This window comes from Danio rerio, chromosome 18, assembly GCF_049306965.1.
Source record: "Danio rerio strain Tuebingen ecotype United States chromosome 18, GRCz12tu, whole genome shotgun sequence".
NCBI lineage: Eukaryota > Metazoa > Chordata > Actinopteri > Cypriniformes > Danionidae > Danio > Danio rerio.
The window spans coordinates 23,652,803-23,672,232 of record NC_133193.1 but is presented as its reverse complement, the minus strand read 5'-3'; the positions used below and the strand labels follow the sequence as shown (position 1 = coordinate 23,672,232).

Below are 19,430 nucleotides of genomic sequence, written 5' to 3'. Positions count from 1 at the left end.
GACTAAACAACACCTGAGGTTGGTCCACTTGTTTGTACGGTCATGTATGTTATTGATTGCATAACAATAAATGTACTTGATAAATGTGTTTTTATTGTAATTGACATGATTACCTGGCTGGTTGCCAGCCTATTGAAAGGGGTGGTTCTTGTTTCTAAAAAAGTGGCCCTTTTTGCAGTTATTCACCTCATTTTCTATTAAATTTTAAGGTTTAAATACTGCATTTTAGTGACATTTTAAGCACTATTTTAAGCTGGATTAGCTTGTCAGATGGTGATCATAACCACTTTTTGTTGCTACAAAATAAGTCCTAACATTTTTGTCAAAATGCTTACCAAACTATTTTACAGCAAAGTGTTTTTCCACAAATGTATATTTAAAGTTATTTTAGCTTTATAAATAATGTGATAAGTTTAGAAAAAAAAAAATGAAAATATGCTTGTTTTCATCCATTAATTTTCTTTTCAGCTTAGTCCCTTTATTAATCTGAGGTTGACACAGTAGAATGAACCGGCAACTTATCCAGCATATATTTTTATGCAGCCGATGCCCTTCCAGCTGCAACCCATCTCTGGGAAACATCCATACACACTCATTTACACTCATACTGTACATTACAGACAGTTTACCCTACCCAATTCACCTGTACCACATGTCTTTGGACTGTGGGGGAAACCAGAGCACCCGGAGGAAACCCACGCAAACGCAGGGAGAACATGCAAACTACACACAGAAACACCAACTGACCCAGCCGAGACTCGAACCAGCGACCTTCTCGCTGTGAGGCGACAACACTACCTAATGCGCCCTTGCGCATTAGGATTCATATATTATGTTAAATTTATACTCAAATAAATTTATTATAACAATTTGTAATCCTGGATGATTTTTTATTACTTTATTAGGATAGGACAATATTTGATTTAAAAAAATTGAGAAAATCTCCTTTAAAAGTGTTTAAATTAAGTGCTTAATTCCAAGAATTGCACATTACTAATCAAATACTTGGTATTAATATATTTACATTAAGAAATGTAGAAAAATATTACAGAACATGATCTTTACTTCAAATTATAATTATTTTAGTTTTTTTATAAAACAAAATCTAAAATTTTTACACATACAATGTGCCACAATATGTTTGTATCCAAAAATGCGAATGAACTTTATGCGCAAAACTGGATTATCACATAAAAGATGTGCGAATAAAGCTGTGTTTCCATCCAATGAGGTAAAGCGAACAAAATCGTCATTTCCTGGTTAACTGGCGCCAAATATCAACAATAAAAACTGAATTTGCTGCAGTAGGAGAAGCATTTGAAGGTGTCAGACGCAGACACTCACTGGAGGTCATTAATAATATAATTACACTAATACTTAAATGGTAAAGCGTTTTAGAGTGACCAAAACAACATTTCAGATTTTTTATAATGTGCTCAGCCAACTGGTTTGTCCATTCACACACATTTGTCATCACATGATCTCTAATAACAAAATCACATGACCTTTTTTTAATGCGCATGCTGGAGTTTGTGCGGTAAAAGTGTTTCTATCATAGTTTGTGCGCATCTTTTCTTATCGAATAAAAAGTTTATCCTACTCTTTTGCGCAAAGGTTTTTTATGCACATTTTCAAAATTTATGCGCATCTTTGCGCTTCCATTAACATTTTTTATGTGCATATAAAAAATGCGGATAAAAATAGGTAGATGGAAACATAGCTACTGAGGTCAAGGATCACATTTAAAATGTAAAAATATTTAAATTTAAAAATAAATTAAACAGTCAAAAATATGATCAAAAACTATTAGGGGTATAACCATACACTCAGCTCACGATACGATGTGTATCACGATATATTGTTCACGATTTGATATGTATTACGATATTTGGAATAAAAATTGAAAAGTAAACTGAAATGCAAATTTTACCAAGTAAACTATTTTTTATGTATTTCTTTTGTTTCAACTTGTTAAACTGAACCTTCTTTAGGAAAATAAATTAAACAGGCCTGTCTCTGGAAAATAAAACAATTTAAAAACTTCTTAAAAATATAATTGAAATGACAGAGACAAAATTAAGGAACAATTTAAGTAAAGGTGCAAAAAAAATAAGCTTTCTATTCAATTGAATTTAACAGTAAGAGCTTAAGGCTTTGCTTGGTCACTTGCATTTTTTTGTGTGTGCAAAAAAAATCCACATTTCCAGGTATTTAATTCATATTTAATTAAATTCATTTAGAGATATCTCTAATTACAATTGTGACAAGTCAAAACTCATTTAGAGATATCTGCAAAAATTTTTCAATGGAAGTCAATGGAGGAATATGACTAGTCATAATATATTTGCAGATATCTTCAATCTGATTTCGTACTAATACAATTGTAATTGCAGATATCTCTAATTGTCATTCTGACTAGTCGAATTATAATTATGACTAGTCAAAATATAATTAGAGATATCTCTAAATATATTTATGGATAGTCAGAACAAAGGTTTAAATGCTAAAACGGCTTGCCATACGCGCGCGTCTATCAGTCCGCCCTCTGTAGTAACAGCTCACGGTCAGCTCACGTCATGTGTGATTTTGCGGCGGGAACATTATATGAAGACAGAATGATATTTTAGGGTGAATTGTACCTTATAAATACAGTGTGTGACTCTTTCAACACCATTAGGAGGTATCCCTGTCGCTGTGCAAAGTATGTAAATCACTGTGAAGACTTTAAAACTTAGAATGTTTGACCCAGTATGCGTGTCAAAAAGCGGACGAGTCTAAAGCAATGACTGTACAACCGAAATGTTGCCAGACGTTTGATTTTGAGAGGATGGGCCATCCTCTATTTCAGCTCCACTCATTTTGGTCTGCTAACATTACTGCTGCTGCAATCTGAACTCACGTGCGACAGCAGGTGGAACGTAGCTCACGTGCAAACAGCACAACTAATAAGAGAAAACGGACGTCATATCGTAATCAAATCGTCATAACGCCACGATGCATATTGTGACATTTTTGCATCGCAATAAATCGTACAACGATAAATCGTTACGCCCCTAAAAACTATAGAACAGAATTGATGATTCAAAACATGAGAATGAAATATACAAATTGAATAATTTATTTATGACCATTTTATCGTTTTATATCTTATTTTATATATATATATATATATATATATATATATATATATATATATATATATATATATATATATATATATATATATATATATATTGGCAAAACGTTTAAACACATAAATACATACATTCTTAAATGCATGATAAAATATTTTTCATAAAAATTATTCTCATATAATTCATCTTTTAATGAAACTTTTGATGTGGTTTGATAAATTACTAACATGCTGATGTGCGTTTAAGGTATAAAACATTTAATGATCTTGCACCACCATTTCTCAAACAATGTGTGATTGTTTGAATATAAGACAGACTAGATCATTGGTTAGAGGTATTTGTGCAGTTAAAGTTAAGAGAACTGCTTTTGAACAATCAGGTTTTTTCAGTCAGGGCAGCAGAAAGATGGAATAAAATAGCAGTGCATTTCAGAGACAGTACAATTTTTAATCATTTTAAAACTGTTCTTATAATTTGGCTTAAAGAATATCAAATATGCAACCACTGATTTGATTCTGATTTGATTTCATTTTATTTACTATGATGTATATATTGTACTGTAAGTGTATTTTGTACTATTTTTTAATATTGTTAAATTTGTTACAACTTGCTGCCCAGGGACTACATATGCAAATTAGCTTTATAGCTAACTCTGGCACAGCATGTCATGTTGCACATTGTCCCTGTATAAATAAATAAAAATGTGGACAAATTCAGAAAAAGTGTTCACAGAAGTATTGCATATGCGAAGCCAAAATCTTTCAATAAGGCTTGTTTTTTCCCCAGAAGTTGTTTTCTTCATGATTTAATTCAGTCTGACCATTTTTGAAAACTCATCACATCTATAGAAGAAATTACAACATCAACCTATTTTACATCCAAACAGCGAATTTCACAAAAAGTTGCTCTGATGAAACACATTTTGACTCCATTAGTTCAATTCACAGCATCTCCGTTCTTTTACTTCTATTTCTGATCTTTCCTTCTCAAGTCAATTTCCTGTTGTTTAGTCCACTGCTTGCTTACCTAGCACTAGCAGGGCTTGTTTGGCAGCATCTCTCACATCCTCCTTATCTGTCCGGCACAGATACACCAGCTGCTCGATGCTCTCTTTGGCCTGTGATGCACAAACACAGAAAAGCAGGACACTTCGGTTAAAGTCCTCCGCCACACTGAGATGCTGCTGCATATAATCTGATTGCACATCTAACCAGCGCGCTTTGATGTTATGCATGTGTGTGTATAGGTGAACGTTGTGGGGAAAGAAGAAATGCTGAGCGAGTGCTTTTTAGACATGCATGAGCTGACCTTCAGACATGCGAGTGCTTTACATCCACACACTCGCGTCTCAATGCTTTCATCCTCCAGTAACTCTAGACAGCTCACCAGCGCCTATCAGAGAGAAAGAGAGAGAGAGAGAGCAATAACGAGAGACACTGAGTGGTTTAATCATACTCCCATGTGATTGACAAAAGCATCAGAACTATTGCTTTGCATTTTAAGGATGCTGCATTGTTAACATTTTGGCAATATTTACTTGCATGTCATGGTTATAATCAGTGCTTAATTTGTAAATAGATCATTTCTGGTACAAAAACAGAAAATAAAAGTTCCCGTGACCGATGTCCACCACATAATTTCAGTTTTTCTGGAACATGACGTTACTAAGCGGTTAATTGAAAAAAAATTCTGAACAGTTTTAACTATTTTGTGCAATATAACGTTAAGGGTCAACAATGGGGAAAAAAACCCAAACAAACAAACATGTAGCTACAAACATAAGTCATGTGAAACGTCAATATCCAGTTCATGAACACTACTGACATTCAGTTCACTATTATGTGCCAAGCAAAAATTACTCCAATCTTCAAGAGAAGCCCACAGTTTCTGGCTGACTTGGGATCGCTTTGCTTCTGTCTCCTGCTATCCTGATCTATTTGTGCAGTTTCTTCTTCTTGAGATCTCACGATCAGGAACATTATCAGATTTACTCTTGGTTTTAAAAAATAATCTATGCTTGACTGTCTCTGGCATTTTGCAAATGCAAATATTATTTATGTAGGCCTCTATGCCATTATTTTTTTTTTCGCTGTTCACTGCACGCGAAACAATAATTACCAACCAATGAGAGTGATTGTAAACTTAAGAAAGCTGACTGGTCGAAAGTGATTACCTTTATGTGTGTGCGATCCACACAGCTTTGCTCTCTGTTTTTCACTCAAACTCATTCATATTTCTCTCTCTCTCACACACACATGCAGGTATTTACCACGCAAAAGTTAATGCCGGATAAGTTCAAATAAATACTGGATATCTGACATTTGCCGGAACAGGATCCAACAAGATACAGCCCATATCAAGCACATGTTATAATGGTTTTTGGGTCATTTATTATAATTTTTTATTTTTATTATTTACTTTCTGACTTTTGTATATCATAGGTTTTAATCGTATTTAATTATTGCCAAGTTGTGACCACAGTGGCTAAGTTAGGGACTAGTTTGTTAATGGTAAAGGTTTGATTCTGTACAGAGATACTGTATACTATTCTGTGAATCAATAAAACTGTTCATCATTAATAATGGAAATTTAGACAGTATCAACATGTTTTATGTTTATTTGTGAAAATATAATTTAATAATACTATTGAACTTATAACTTATTGAATAATAATAATAATATTAACAATAATAATAATAATAGTAAATAATAATATTTCCCAGTGATGGGTTACAGCTGGAAGGGCATCCGCTGCGTAAAACATGTGCTGGGTAAGTTGTTGGTTCATTCCACTGTGGCGACCCCAAATCAATACTAAGCCAAAAAGAAAATGAATGAATGAATACTAATCATAATAATACCAATAATAATAATAAAAATAATAATAAGGAAATGTAAAAGCAGTCATATTATAGTCATATTATAAGAATATAATAATGTATTAATATTTCAAGAAGCTAAATAAAAACAAGAAATGCTACATTTGTAACTGAAATAAAAGTTTACTTTTACACTTTAATTCAGATATTTGTGCATTTCAAGTCATTAATTTTTTTTGTTTTTTTTTGTTAAACGAACATTTTTATTAAGTTATAAATTATATAGATTGATATGCACACATATTTATATTGGACACACTTTACAAAAAATTAATTATCATGGAAATCCCACTTGATCACATAGATTATTAGAAAAGTATTTCCTCAAATGTATCCCTAAACTTTTATTATAATTTAAAAATGTAGAAAACAGTAATGCTGAAGACTTTGGACTAGTAATTAATAAATAACCATAAACTTGAAATGTCCTGAAATTTTTCCTTGCAAACCAATCAAAATGTTCACAGCAAAAACCCAAAAGAAAGAGTCAGCGGCTCCACTTACCCTCTCCCTGTGCCGGGTCTGGTCTGCTAGACTCCTCAGCAGGGAACTGGCGGCGCTGCACACTTTCCCTCTCGGGTCCCGGAGCAGCAGACTGACCGCCCGCAGACCCTCTCTCTTCAGACTGCACTCCGGGGGCTTCTTCAAACACTTGATCAGAACATCCTGATCACCAGACTGCAGACACTGAACCAGCCACACTGCAGGAGCAAGAGGAGAACACCGACATTACACACTTTTACATAAAAAAAATTGCTTAAAACTTTTGCAAAATTTCTAAATGTTGCTTTAAAATGTAATGAGTGTTTACATGAACTGAGTGCTATGCAAGTAAAAAAATCCCCAAATCATGGTGACAGATATAGGTAGGTTTATTTATATTACAGTCGAGGTATTAGCCATTATTTTTATTAATGGCAAAGAAAGCCCTTTATACTTGGGAGCTGTCACGAATGGAAAGTTATACCACACAATTTTGCAGAGGAATTGTGGATTTAGACTTTTCAGATGTACTTTTTTAGATTAGAACTGCTGTATCTCTTCAAGTGGCCTGGTTTACAGAAGAAAACACACATACAAAAAAGACAAATCTTAACAAAATAAACATGTGACATTCTAATGTTTCTTTCCATTGCATCTTTACTAAATCATTTTTCATACTAAGCACCTACCTCATGCAAGTGCCATTTTATTAGATTTTTTGTTTGTGATATACAGCTGTTTTTTTCAATTCGCAATCTGTGTAAATTTGAAGAGCAATGGACACATAGCTACTAATGAAACAGATACACAGCAGAGTAAAACAGGAGGTGGGGGACGAAACCACAACCACAAAGAGGTGATAACAGGGGCGTTCTCAATGCTCCATGTTACTTTTACATAATCACTGTTGCAAATGAATGTTTAAGGAGAAACGCCTAGTCCATTGTGCTTATGGGCCATTACAGCTACTTCACAACAATCTGCAGTTGCTAAACAGAAGTGACCAGACTTTGCCCATTTTCAGTGGGAGTTCTGCATTTCTGATGATGTGATCGTATTCTAGTTTTTTGGTTTTGTTTGCTGCAGTTAATCACATTTGATCCCATTTTCAAAGGATTTCTCAACATGTCCCAGAAGGAAAAGTTTGTTTGGAAATGAAAAACAGGTTGACGTCAGAACCCAACAGCAGGCAGACGTCAATGTCTAACTTCAGGCAATCGTTGCTTTGGTCACTTTCCAACGCAATCTAAAAACAACAAAATATGAACGTCTAATGATGGTACAACTTGGCATTGTGTGGACGTTACCACTATTACATCTATCAGATTTTGGATTTTGACACATACTTGACAAATAAATGTCAGTGTTTGACGTCAATATGATGTTGGTTTATTTATACATGCAAGAAAGGGTATTAAATTTCAATATAAGTGTTTTATTTATGATAATTATCTTTATAATTTAGATAAAAGTTTTTAACGTTTTTAAGAACATACATATAAATATACATTACATGAATTAATACATTATAACATCTATGATTAAATAGTACTTGAATACTAATGTTTAAAACATCTATCAAATGAAAAATGTAAGTCTTTTATTAGTGTCTTACCTAAGCTACTTTTACTTTATGACCAATAGAGTAAATATTGTGGAAATACTGTGAAATATTAGTACAGTTTAAAAAACCTTTAACCTATTTTATATTTATGTCTTTATAATTTATGGTACTCAATAGCAGCATTTTTTTTTATCTTTCTTTATGTTCAAAAAGAAAAAAAAGGGAAGGTAGGGTACCACTTGGGAGAGAGTAAATAGTCAGTAAATGTTCATTTTAAGGAACACTATCCCATTAGGTGTCAAATACATTAAAAAAGACGATGATAGTTAAGAATTAAAACTCAAATAAAAATTCCAATTTTGGATAAAAGTCTAAAAATAAATAAAAAGACAAAGGAATTACAATGACTAAAAATAAATAAACAAATGAATGAATAAAAGTACAAGAATTAAGAAGCAAAATTGTGTATACAAATTCATTTATACAATGTTATGATGCAAATAAGAAACTCCTTGCTTGTTTGTTACTGTGCCGTAAACTGCTGTCCATATGAAATGCCTCTTTTTATGGCTCTCTTATCTACCTTCTTCAGCCAGCTCAGGAATGTGTGTGTCCAAGTCATTCACTCCCTCTGCCTCCAGGTAGCTCCAAAATTGGAAAAGGGTGAGACTCTCTTTGGATGTGCCTCCTGCACGCCTGGGCAGCTTCCTCTCCAGGATCCTCTCCAGCAGACGCAGAAAAACTAACAACACAGACGGTTAAATGCAGGGATGACAGCTTTCCAATTAATCGTTAACCTTAATAATGCATAATGTGGCACACTGTCAGGATGTGCAAATAACACTCAAAAACACTCAAAAGAATGTTGTTTCTCTGTAAATATAAGGGTAGGACTTTAAAAAGAATCAATGATTGACCATTTAATAACTAAATTTAATGATCAATATAGAACATGTCAAAAGCGTTGTCTCAGATGTTCACATTGTGCAGGGTTTCTGCAGATTTTACCAAATTAAATTTAAGATATTTTAAGACCATTATGAATTACATTTCAGACTTACATGGCTTAATGTTAAGGTTTTTTTTTTTTTTAATAACCCAGCTGGAAAAGATTTTCACTTGCCCTATCAAAATGGATCAAAATTTAATACATTTAATAATACAATAATAACAAGTTAATAATAAAAATCTAGGTCAGGTCAGGATCTCCAGCAGTAAATAAATGGAAAACTTTTAAACAAATGTTACTGTAAATTTAATAAAAAGTTAAAAAGTTTTATTGAGATGGATTGTTGGTGATTGTATGGGTGTTAATAGACAAAGGAACAAAGGAAAATTAAGACCTGATAAAAAAAGAAAAAAAAAAGACATACAACACTTTTTAAGGCCTAAAATTGAGCTTTTGAGATTTAAGACTTTTTAAGACCCTGAGGACAACCTGTGTGTGCGTCCATGTGAGTGAGTAAATAGCCTTTGTTATTGTGCATATGTGAAAAGCTCAATGTTTACTTATTACAAGGTGCATACAGTCTATGTATTTTTATACGTAAATGTGTGTTAATATATAGTTATTCGGTTTTTATATTAATTTCAGCATTATTATTCACTATTATGCAAATGTTTACATGATTTATTTACAATAGACTTTGTACTGTACATCTTCTGTCTTTTAGCAGATATATCATAAGAGAGACTTATTATGTTTACCAAACAACTGGATTGTATTTGTATTGTAAACCTTAAATAAGTTAAAAAGTTAGTTTTTATTTCATGTTTACATTTTTAGTTATTATATTTTCAAAATCAATTTGCATCAGTTCTGCATAAAATAAAGATTTTTATGCTAGACGATTCTAAACAGAAATAGCAAAGATTCTGTCTGGCCATACTCATTAGTTATTAAAATTGCAATGAAGTTATTACCTCACTTGTACCTTACATGGATAACATTTCAATATAGGGTATACTACCGGTGAACAGTTCTTGTGACTTTTTTCAATTTTATACAGTTCCTTTTACAGCATCAATGTTGTAATGTAATTAAAATACTATCAGTTAAATCGACTTCAACATTCATTTTGTTGTTTAAGCGTAAAAGGAGATGAAAAGCTGTTTACATGCACACGCCCGTCAGGATCAGCTGGCGAGTGCAGAAGCACCATTAAAAATACTGGAGTAAAATAAATGTTCATATTTTAAAGACATGGCGGGGGGAAATGGAATTTAATGCAGTGCTTCTTAAATGATCCCACTTTATACCTTATATCAATCAGGCAGAGGAGATCTCTGATTTTTAAAGAAAACAGACCTTAACCGCATACAATTCATCGGAAGCGCTTGACCAAGGGTCCTGCAAGATTGAGTGAGATAATTGCTAATTATTTTTTTAATAAGATAATTAAACATTTTATAATGCTGTCCACAGTGGAACAGTGGCACGACACAGATTTATCTAGAGGTTTTACCAACCCAGATTTAAGGTTTTAAAGTAATATGAATGAAATATAAGATTCTTATCACAATTGCATTTATAAAAATTAGACAAATGAAAGAAAAAGAAAAGGACTATAACCAAAATTAATATATAAAAAAGTACTGTTGAAGCATTTTAGTGAGTATTAGAAGTTGCCTAACATGAAAAGACATTTTAAGTATTTAAGACCCAGAACACAATAGTTCTGTGATTGTAAAACTCAAAACACAAAATCTGTATTTGCCGTAAAACTAAGAACAATATTAACATCCATGCTAAACTGACCATCGATGAGGTGTAAAGATTATGTGATGGACATTTTATAATATTGATGATCATAAATTGATGATTGACAATTATATATTGATGATTGATTAAGGTTAGTAAAGATCAAATGCATTATAATCAAAGGTCTATTACAGCCATCTGTAATCTGCAAAGAAATTCTTATCTAAAACTTTGCACACTGTCTTTAAAAATGCCTGTGAGTTCATCCTTGGGAATCTTTTGCTCACAGAGGCCGTCTGTAAGTAAACTGGTCATTCTCAAGAGAATTAAAGCAACTAAAAGACAATTTTTTTCTGACTTTATTCAATTTCAGTCTTCATATTAAAATATATTCCTTGTGAACATAAAGAAAATTATTTGCCATTACAATTACAAAGATTATTGGCAAATCAATCAATAATAGATTAAGCACTGCCATTAAACCACAATATGATTTAGTCTACAGAAATGCAGACGCTTTTAATTACACCCGGTGTCATCAAAATCAATGACTAGCAGGAGATTAAAAACCTCCAGGAGGTGAAATACAGGAAGTTATGAGTAAGGATTTAATTCATGTTGATTAATGGATTGTGGAGCCTTTTTAATCTAGAAATCAATCCCCCATTTTAGGGCTTGTTCATGCATTCACACAGACACACACACACATTTACCTGCATCAGTGAAGCCGGCTCCTCTCTCAGGGAGTCTGCTAGCGTAAGCATCACTGAGCGCCTGTAAGAAGGCCTCAGCGGAGGAGCTGTAGACGCCGCAGCCATCCGTACACTGACGCCACAGCAACACGGCCCCCTGACACTGATCTAACTGAGGAACAACTGCACCAGGAAAACAATGATCTCATGTAAGAACTGTGAGAAAACAGTATATGCACATTTGCAAGGAAATAAGAGTGCTGGTATGTCTGAAACACCACAGATAAAGATTGAAATAATGTAGTGGTTTGATATGAAAGGGTCTCACCTTCTTCTGGTTGGACGTCTGCACCCCTCGAGTCCTTCACGGCCCACCGTATGAGCTCCAGAACTCTTGCTTCTCTGAGAAGTCGGTCTAGAGCATACATTTCTCCACAGCGCAGAGGCCCAAAGGTGCCTAGTCTCTGTTAATAAGAGCACAAGACAATATCTGAATGTGGGTAAACAGGCAGATAAAAGAAACGCAAGACATTAGTATCCAATCTAATGAAAACAATGCAGAAGAATGCAGTACTATCTAGTTCAGGGGTATGGAACCTATAGTTCGGGAGCCACATGTGGCTCTTTGACCAAAAATATGTGGCTCTCCAGCTGTCTCCCTTTAATATAAAATTGAAACTGTCCCTAAAAATCTGTTTCCTATTAAAAATCCAATTAAAATGAATTTATATTGTATATATTTTACAGCAAAATGAGTAAAGAATAAAATAACATTTCAACCAATGCACATGTGCGGAGCTGTGGTGTAACTTGAATCATGACACCAATAAAAGTCATGTCACTTACATTTCTATGGTAACCTTGCGCATGTAAATTCAAACAACATTCATGAGTGTTGATGGTGAAAAAAAAAAATCTATAAATGATCCTTTCTTAATTGAGCCTTGCTCAATGTGATGCTTTATATATACCCCCAACGGCTCTTTAAAAAAATGCATTTGCCAAAAAAATCTGAAATGGCTCTTTGCTGAAAAAAAGATTCTAGACCCCAGATCTAGATCATGCAAAATATATCTAACCCACGACAAAAGTAAAAAGCTTGAATTACTATTACTTTGATTTGTATTTTTTATATTTAACTTGACATTGTTCTATATAATTATTGTATGCAATACTTCTATTTTTTTAAGTAATACTTTTGTTGGCTATAATGTATTTTCACATTTTAACATAAAAAGAAAAAAAACGATGTAACCAAAATGTCTTGAATAAAAAATATATTAAAAAGGTTTTAAAATTGTGACATGTTGTCTAATATACTTCATTGGTAGGTTATAATGTTTTACAAATCTGTTTAATGTAATTGAAAAATATTTTGAAAATTAATACAGTAAGATAGCATTAGTTTAGACAGAATATAGTAAAACAGCAATATCTTGAAATATTACTATGTTGTAAAATAACTTTATATATTATATTATATTATATTATTCATTCAATTGTTTTCTTTTCGGCTTAGTTTCTTAATTAATCTGTGGTTGCCACGGCAGAATGAACCGCCAACTTATCCAGCATGTTTTACACAGCAGATGCCCTTCCAGCTGCAACCCATCACTGGGAAACAACCATACACTTTCTTTCACACATATACTACGGACAATTTTAGCTTTCCCAATTCACCTATAGCGCAAATTCTTTGGACTGTGGGGGAAACCGGGGCACCCGGAGAAAACCAACATAAACATGAGGAGAACATGCAAACTCCACACAGAAACTGCCAACTGACCCACCTGAGGCTCGAACCAGAAACCTTCTTGCTCTGAGGCAACAGTGTTAACCACTGCGCCACCACATCACCCTATATTATATTATATTATATTATATTATATTATATTATATTATATTATATTATATTATATCAATTTACATTTTTCCACACCTTCAGAAAATGTATTATTATTAGTAGTATTAAGAATAACAGTAAAATTAATCATAACTATTTTTATCATTTATATTTCTAAGTAAAATGACTAAACTAATGCTTATGATTTTAGTTGGTTCCACAGAGCTTTTATTTTGGCAGAAAACTTCAGGAAAACTGCCATTCTGAAACACTTCTCTTTTGCAATCCTTGAAAGTTTTTAACATTTATATATTTTTAAAACGTATGAACATTTACATGTATTTATGTATGTATTATATCATCTTTGCATCAAATTACAAAAATAAAACATATTTTCATATTTAACACAAATGGAAAAAGAACAAAATTTTTGACACATTCTGAATATTTCATGTTTTAACACATGCGTGTGAGAACAAATGTCTATGAAGTACTCCAAGACAACGACAATACACTGACCAGCAGCTGTGAGCTGCAGTACTTGAGATGAACCAGCAGGGTGTGATCTAGAGCTGGGCAATTTGTACTGAGAGGACCAGAAGGAGTGTCCCAACATCTGGCCTCACAGCCCTCGTCCTCTCCTGCACTCTCCACAGCTGCGGGACGCTCCTTAGTGCTGCTTCTATCACAACACACACAAACAAAACAAATGTCAGATGAAAGGAAAGCAATAGGGCAACGCAAAAATATATTTACAGAAAAAGAAATTTAGCATTTACTCTTCAAGACACTAGGTGGCAGTAGAGTCACGTAGAAGATATTTATTTTGACTGGAAATGTTGTTTAAACGTGATTAGAATCAACACAGGGTAGAAAATATCTATGGCTATTTGTTAACAGATTTTCTGTCTCCAGTCACTGACCTTTACCAAAATAGAACCAAAAATAACAGAATACCAACAATTTAGTCCTGCTTTTTAAAATAGTTTGGATAAAACCAGACTACAAACACATCATGTATAAACTGTACCTATAAGCTCCAGCAATAGGTCAAATATTCTTATACAATGCCTTTATGTCCCCCTGTCATTTGTTCACTGCTTATGTTTCAGCGCTCCCATGTTGCTAGGCAACTTCTTTCACCCAGAGATTGTGGTAATCAGTTTGAGTCACAATGGATAAAAGGTGGCAATTTATGAATGGCATGACACTGGTATTAGAGGCAGTAAACACCATGAGTGATGATGAATATGAGGGGTGAGTGTTGTGTCCTGAGTTTGTGCTCAGTATCAGAGTATCAGTATCTAGACATTATGTTTTAGAAAGACAGTGGTATAATACAGTGACATCATATATTTTTCGCCATATGAAAGCATAAAAAGCATAAAAACAGCTGGTGGATTTAGGTATATAATCCATCTGACCGATCTAGTATTAAAAACAGCACTTGACAGCAGATTCTTCAGTTCTGACCTGTCTGTCACACTCTGTTTCTCTCCATCTTCCTCCTCCTCCTCCTCTTCTTCTTCCTCCAGGTCTGATGTGTTGAGGAAGTCAAAGCTTTCCAGAGCCGTTTCAACTGTCAAACTGACACTGGAGGAGCGACTGCGACTCCGCGTCTGCAGGTAAACAAACAGAACAGTAATCTATCATTCCCTTAGTCTTCCATATAATGTCAAATGAAACACTCATGATCATTTGATAAATTTTACACTTCAAGATCAATAGTCAACACCAAAAATATGAAACAGAAACCCCATCAGAAAAATAGATTAATAAAAGTTGATCAGGGTGAGCAAGGAACAAGATCATTTGCAGTATATATTTGTAATATGAGGTAACAAACACACGTAGACTGCAGAGTATTTTGTTAAACACACATTTAAGCATATTATCATATCACTTAGCTTTTTTAATGTGATTTTTCTGGAGTAAAAGAATCGCAATATACTTTATTAAACATCATCTGTATAAGTGGAGATTGATTAATTATTTGCCGTGTTTTCATTTACATTATCAATTCAAAATACAACACAATAGATCTCTGTCAGTTTCTTTTGTCGAGATAAATTAAAATTTAGCATGTATTTTATCTCAGGTTACTCTATCTGTTGGTTTGAATTAGATATCTCACTCACTCCTACTAAAATAAACCTATCTACCACCCAAGCTAAAAAGATTTAGCAAGGCATCTACTCCGTTTGTTAAAATATTTCAGTACGATTTTTTAATATTTTAGTATGATTTTTTTCCCCAAGTATTTTTGTTCCAGAGTACATCATGCTCTGTGTGTGTCTGAGAGAGAGAGAGAGAGAGAAAGAGAGAGAGAGCTAGAGCAAGCACTGAAAGATGCATCAGATTAGAGCTAAGCTCATTAATATTCATGACCATTCCAAATATGGTCAATAAGGAACTTTGATTGTAAGGATATTTTATGAAGTAATAAATAAGCATATTAAACAATTTGTGGAGAATTTCTGAGTTTACCTAAGCCACATAACTAATATGTATATATCAGAGAACAATTTATCTTATTAAATTAATGCAGTACATGGCACCTTTAAGTTCTGTGCTGCACTCCCTTACAGTAAATTACCACAAAAACAATAATGTATTTCCAATGGAATTTTACAGTTCCTAAAGTATAGCCAGGGCAGCACAGTGGCACAGTTCAAGCCCCGGCTGGGTCAGTTGGCATTTCTGTGTGGAATTTGCATGTTCTCCCTGTGTTCACGTGGGTTTCTTCAGGTGCTACGAGTGCTTCCCCCACAAGTCCAAAAACATGAGGTATAGGTGAATTGAATGAGCTAAACTGTACATAGTGTATGTGTGTGAATGAGTGCGTATGGATGTTTTCTAGTGATGGATTGCAGCTGGAAGGGCATCCGCTGCGTAAATTAAATGCTGGATAAATTGGCGGTTCTTTCTGCTGTGGCAACCCCAGATTAATAAAGGGACTAAGTCAAAAAGAAAATGAATGAATTAATGAATGAATGAATGAATGAATGAAAGAAAGTATAGCCACAAAAGGCTACTGTGATATAATCGCTAACTAACCACCTTGTCTATGAAAGTAACACCTAGTCTTTCTTCTGAAACTCCCACTCCACCTTTACAAGTAAAGTGCAATACTGCAAAGGCAGTGTTTGCTTTTTACAAACTGTGGAACAATTATATCTGTTAATCAACAACCTGACAAAAACACTGTCAATAACAGTTTCCTTTATAAAACCCTGGAACATTCAAAAGGCCAGTTCTGGAAAAAGACACACTGTTTAGTCTGTGACTAAGCAGGATGAAGCGGTTAATAATGAAAGTATAGGGTGAGTCTTTGAGGAACTCTATTGTTCTATAGATGAAGACCAAAGCCTCTGGACCCGAACCCGGATCTAAGAGTTTGATGGTTATCAAGGGTCTTGTATTTTAGGAACACCCAAAGGCTTCTGCACCCAAAACAAAAGGAATTTAATATCTCAGGAAGAGCTACGCCCGGAATCAGTGAAGCCCTCCTGTATGCTGGACAGGACAGAACAAGACTTCACTTTCAACTTCCTTGACCTTCTCCAACTCATAAAAGCGTTCAAATACTGATCCGATATGGCGATTTAGATTTATCTTACCAGTGGTGAGGGCAGAGGTGCAAACTAAGTCAAAGAGGCACAACAGATGGGTCACGTTAAAGTAATACAAATACCATGTGGTGTCTAACTATCAAATTATACTAATAAACAAATCCCTACAATGCAAGTGCGTCATACAATATGCATACACATCTTGCATGCTATACAGTGGTCAACATTGGAAGTGGAAAACCTTTTATCAAAGTTGTCCTAAATTTATTGATCAACACTCATTCTTGTCTTAGGATAATTTCAATAATCTTTTTTGATCCACTTCAAATGTTGACTACTGTATACATTACTGTAGACTACAGTAAATATGTATTCTTATACACACACATACCTTTTGGTTTACAAGAAAGTGTGTATAATTACTAACTTACATATTATTATTAATGTGTGTTAGACACATAGTCTTAGAAAGAAAGATTTACAGATAGGTAGACTTTTTTTTCTCTCCAGAAAATAAACAAAACAAAATAAAAATGTCAAAATTGAAAATTAGGGTTATTCCACTAATTACCATTTTTTGTTATAATTCTGAATTTAATATTTTCTATTGTATTGCCTACAAATAAATACAAATAATAAAAATGTAACAATGGGACTTTCTTTATTATTAAATCTGGATGTCAGGAGAGTTTTAATCAACCTTAGAATTAATGTACCCTCGAAGGCACAAAAACTATTTTATAACAGAAAAAAAAGTGAGAGAATAAGAATCAACCAATAGAATTACACAAAAACACATAAGAGAATCATGCCACTGACTAGAAGTTGCACTGACAAGTCGACTAATCGACTTTGATTCTCTGCTGTGACGCTTTTTGATTGACGTCGACTAGTCGCTCTGCACAGATCACGTGTTTTTTGACCTGGCATGACAGCTTTACAAACTAAGGTGGTTCACTGAATGAAACTGCCCGCTCGGACTATTTAAAGTTATTTTATAATGTTATTTTTCTTATGGCAGCATCAAAGATTCACATGAACCTTGTGTGAACTTTCACAAACTCCAGTGTGTGTAAACATTATCCCCAGTGAACGCGGCAAAAATGTGCAGTGAGGAGAATTCGGATAACTAAGATGAGCCAGTGAACGCCTGACTTGAGCAGGATTTGAGCAGCTTTCAAGCGTGTACCATCAAAGTGGTAAAACACGCTTATGAGCAAATCTCCAACAGTGTAGTAAAGCTTAACGTTATAGCCTTTGTCTTTTTTGGGTTATCTATAACTTAACATGAATCTGTGTGCTGAGGACGTATGTATTATTTCAGCACTAAAATATCTGTTATTGTTACCAGGGATTGGCACAAATACATTGTAATGTATTTTACATTAAAATACTAAATGCCTCAGTTTTACATGTATCAAAATAAACTACAAAATACAGCAGCCACAACAAGTATCCAAATAAAATACTGTATTTTGTATTTTAAAAAATACTACCAAATACTTTTACAAGGAAGCATAACTTTTCTTCGCAACCTTCAATCAACAGGCATATTTGATCAATCTCTTCACCATTAAAGGTCACCATTACTGACTTTCTTTTATTTTAGCATACTTTTGTAAGTTTATACAGAAAGTCCTGTCTTAAAGATGATCTCTTTAATCACTGTGAAAACAGTGTTTTTAATAAGTATTATTAAATATTTGTGTCTCATATACTGTATTGTGCCACGTTGACATTTTGTCTTTGACTGTACTCTGCATCTGCACTGCAGATCATCTAACGGCATTTGAAACAGCCAATGAAGTATTGAAGGAATTGCCACTGTAGAACTTATTTGTATGTTGTTTATTCTATTTTCTTGTCATCTACATCAGCAATCAATCCAAAACTATCATTTTTAGTACAGAAAGTATCAATCTGAGGCCGCATTTTTATGATGTCGTCATGTAGACAAGAGACTAAATACAAGACACCAAAGTATTTTGATACGAAATGTTAACCCATTTAAATAAACCCCATAAAATACTAATTACAAAATACTATTTTGTATTTGAAATTTGTATTTGAAATACATACATCATAAATACTGTCCATTCCTGATTGTTTTATTCTTAGGAGAATGTGCACTGATCAATGTGTTGACTGTTAGCAGCAAAATTAGCCTGGGCGCTAATGTCGCATTATTGACGAAATGAAAGTGTTGACAGTGCATATGTTTTGCAGTAAAACTAATCATTGGTAATGCTACAATGTTTTTGCAACATGTTATGAGCTGTCAAACAGCATGTGTATATATTCCCTGCAAATAAATCGCAAATTGTGGCATGTTGCAAAGCCTTTGCATCTTGTGTTTTATTAGCCCCTTTCACACATACAGACCTTTCCGGAAAATTACCAGCAATTTTCCAGAAAGTTCTGTATGTGTGAACAGGCCCTTTTTTATAATACTGGTAAATTCAGCAATTTTCCGGAAAGAGAAGTTGTAGCATTACCGGTAATTTGCCGAAATGCTGCGCCGGTCGAAAGCAGAAGGAAAATTGCCGGAAAGAGCTTGTTCAC

At 33.8% G+C, this 19,430-nt stretch overlaps 1 protein-coding gene across 9 annotated transcripts in view; it reads right to left on the bottom strand.

Moving 5' to 3' along the window:
- ripor1 (RHO family interacting cell polarization regulator 1) overlaps positions 1–19,430 on the bottom strand; it is a 144,871-nt gene that overhangs the window by 2,211 nt on the left and 123,230 nt on the right. For all 9 annotated transcript variants that reach the window (XM_009293580.5, XM_073929344.1, XM_009293579.5 and 6 more), the window contains 8 exons: positions 14,770–14,915; positions 13,816–13,978; positions 11,782–11,917; positions 11,475–11,636; positions 8,644–8,802; positions 6,518–6,714; positions 4,443–4,526; positions 4,161–4,251 (listed from right to left, as the gene is read on the bottom strand). In XM_009293580.5, coding sequence (XP_009291855.1) covers positions 4,161–4,251; positions 4,443–4,526; positions 6,518–6,714; positions 8,644–8,802; positions 11,475–11,636; positions 11,782–11,917; positions 13,816–13,978; positions 14,770–14,915 — 1,138 coding nt within the window. The remainder of the gene's footprint in view (positions 1–4,160; positions 4,252–4,442; positions 4,527–6,517; positions 6,715–8,643; positions 8,803–11,474; positions 11,637–11,781; positions 11,918–13,815; positions 13,979–14,769; positions 14,916–19,430) is intronic.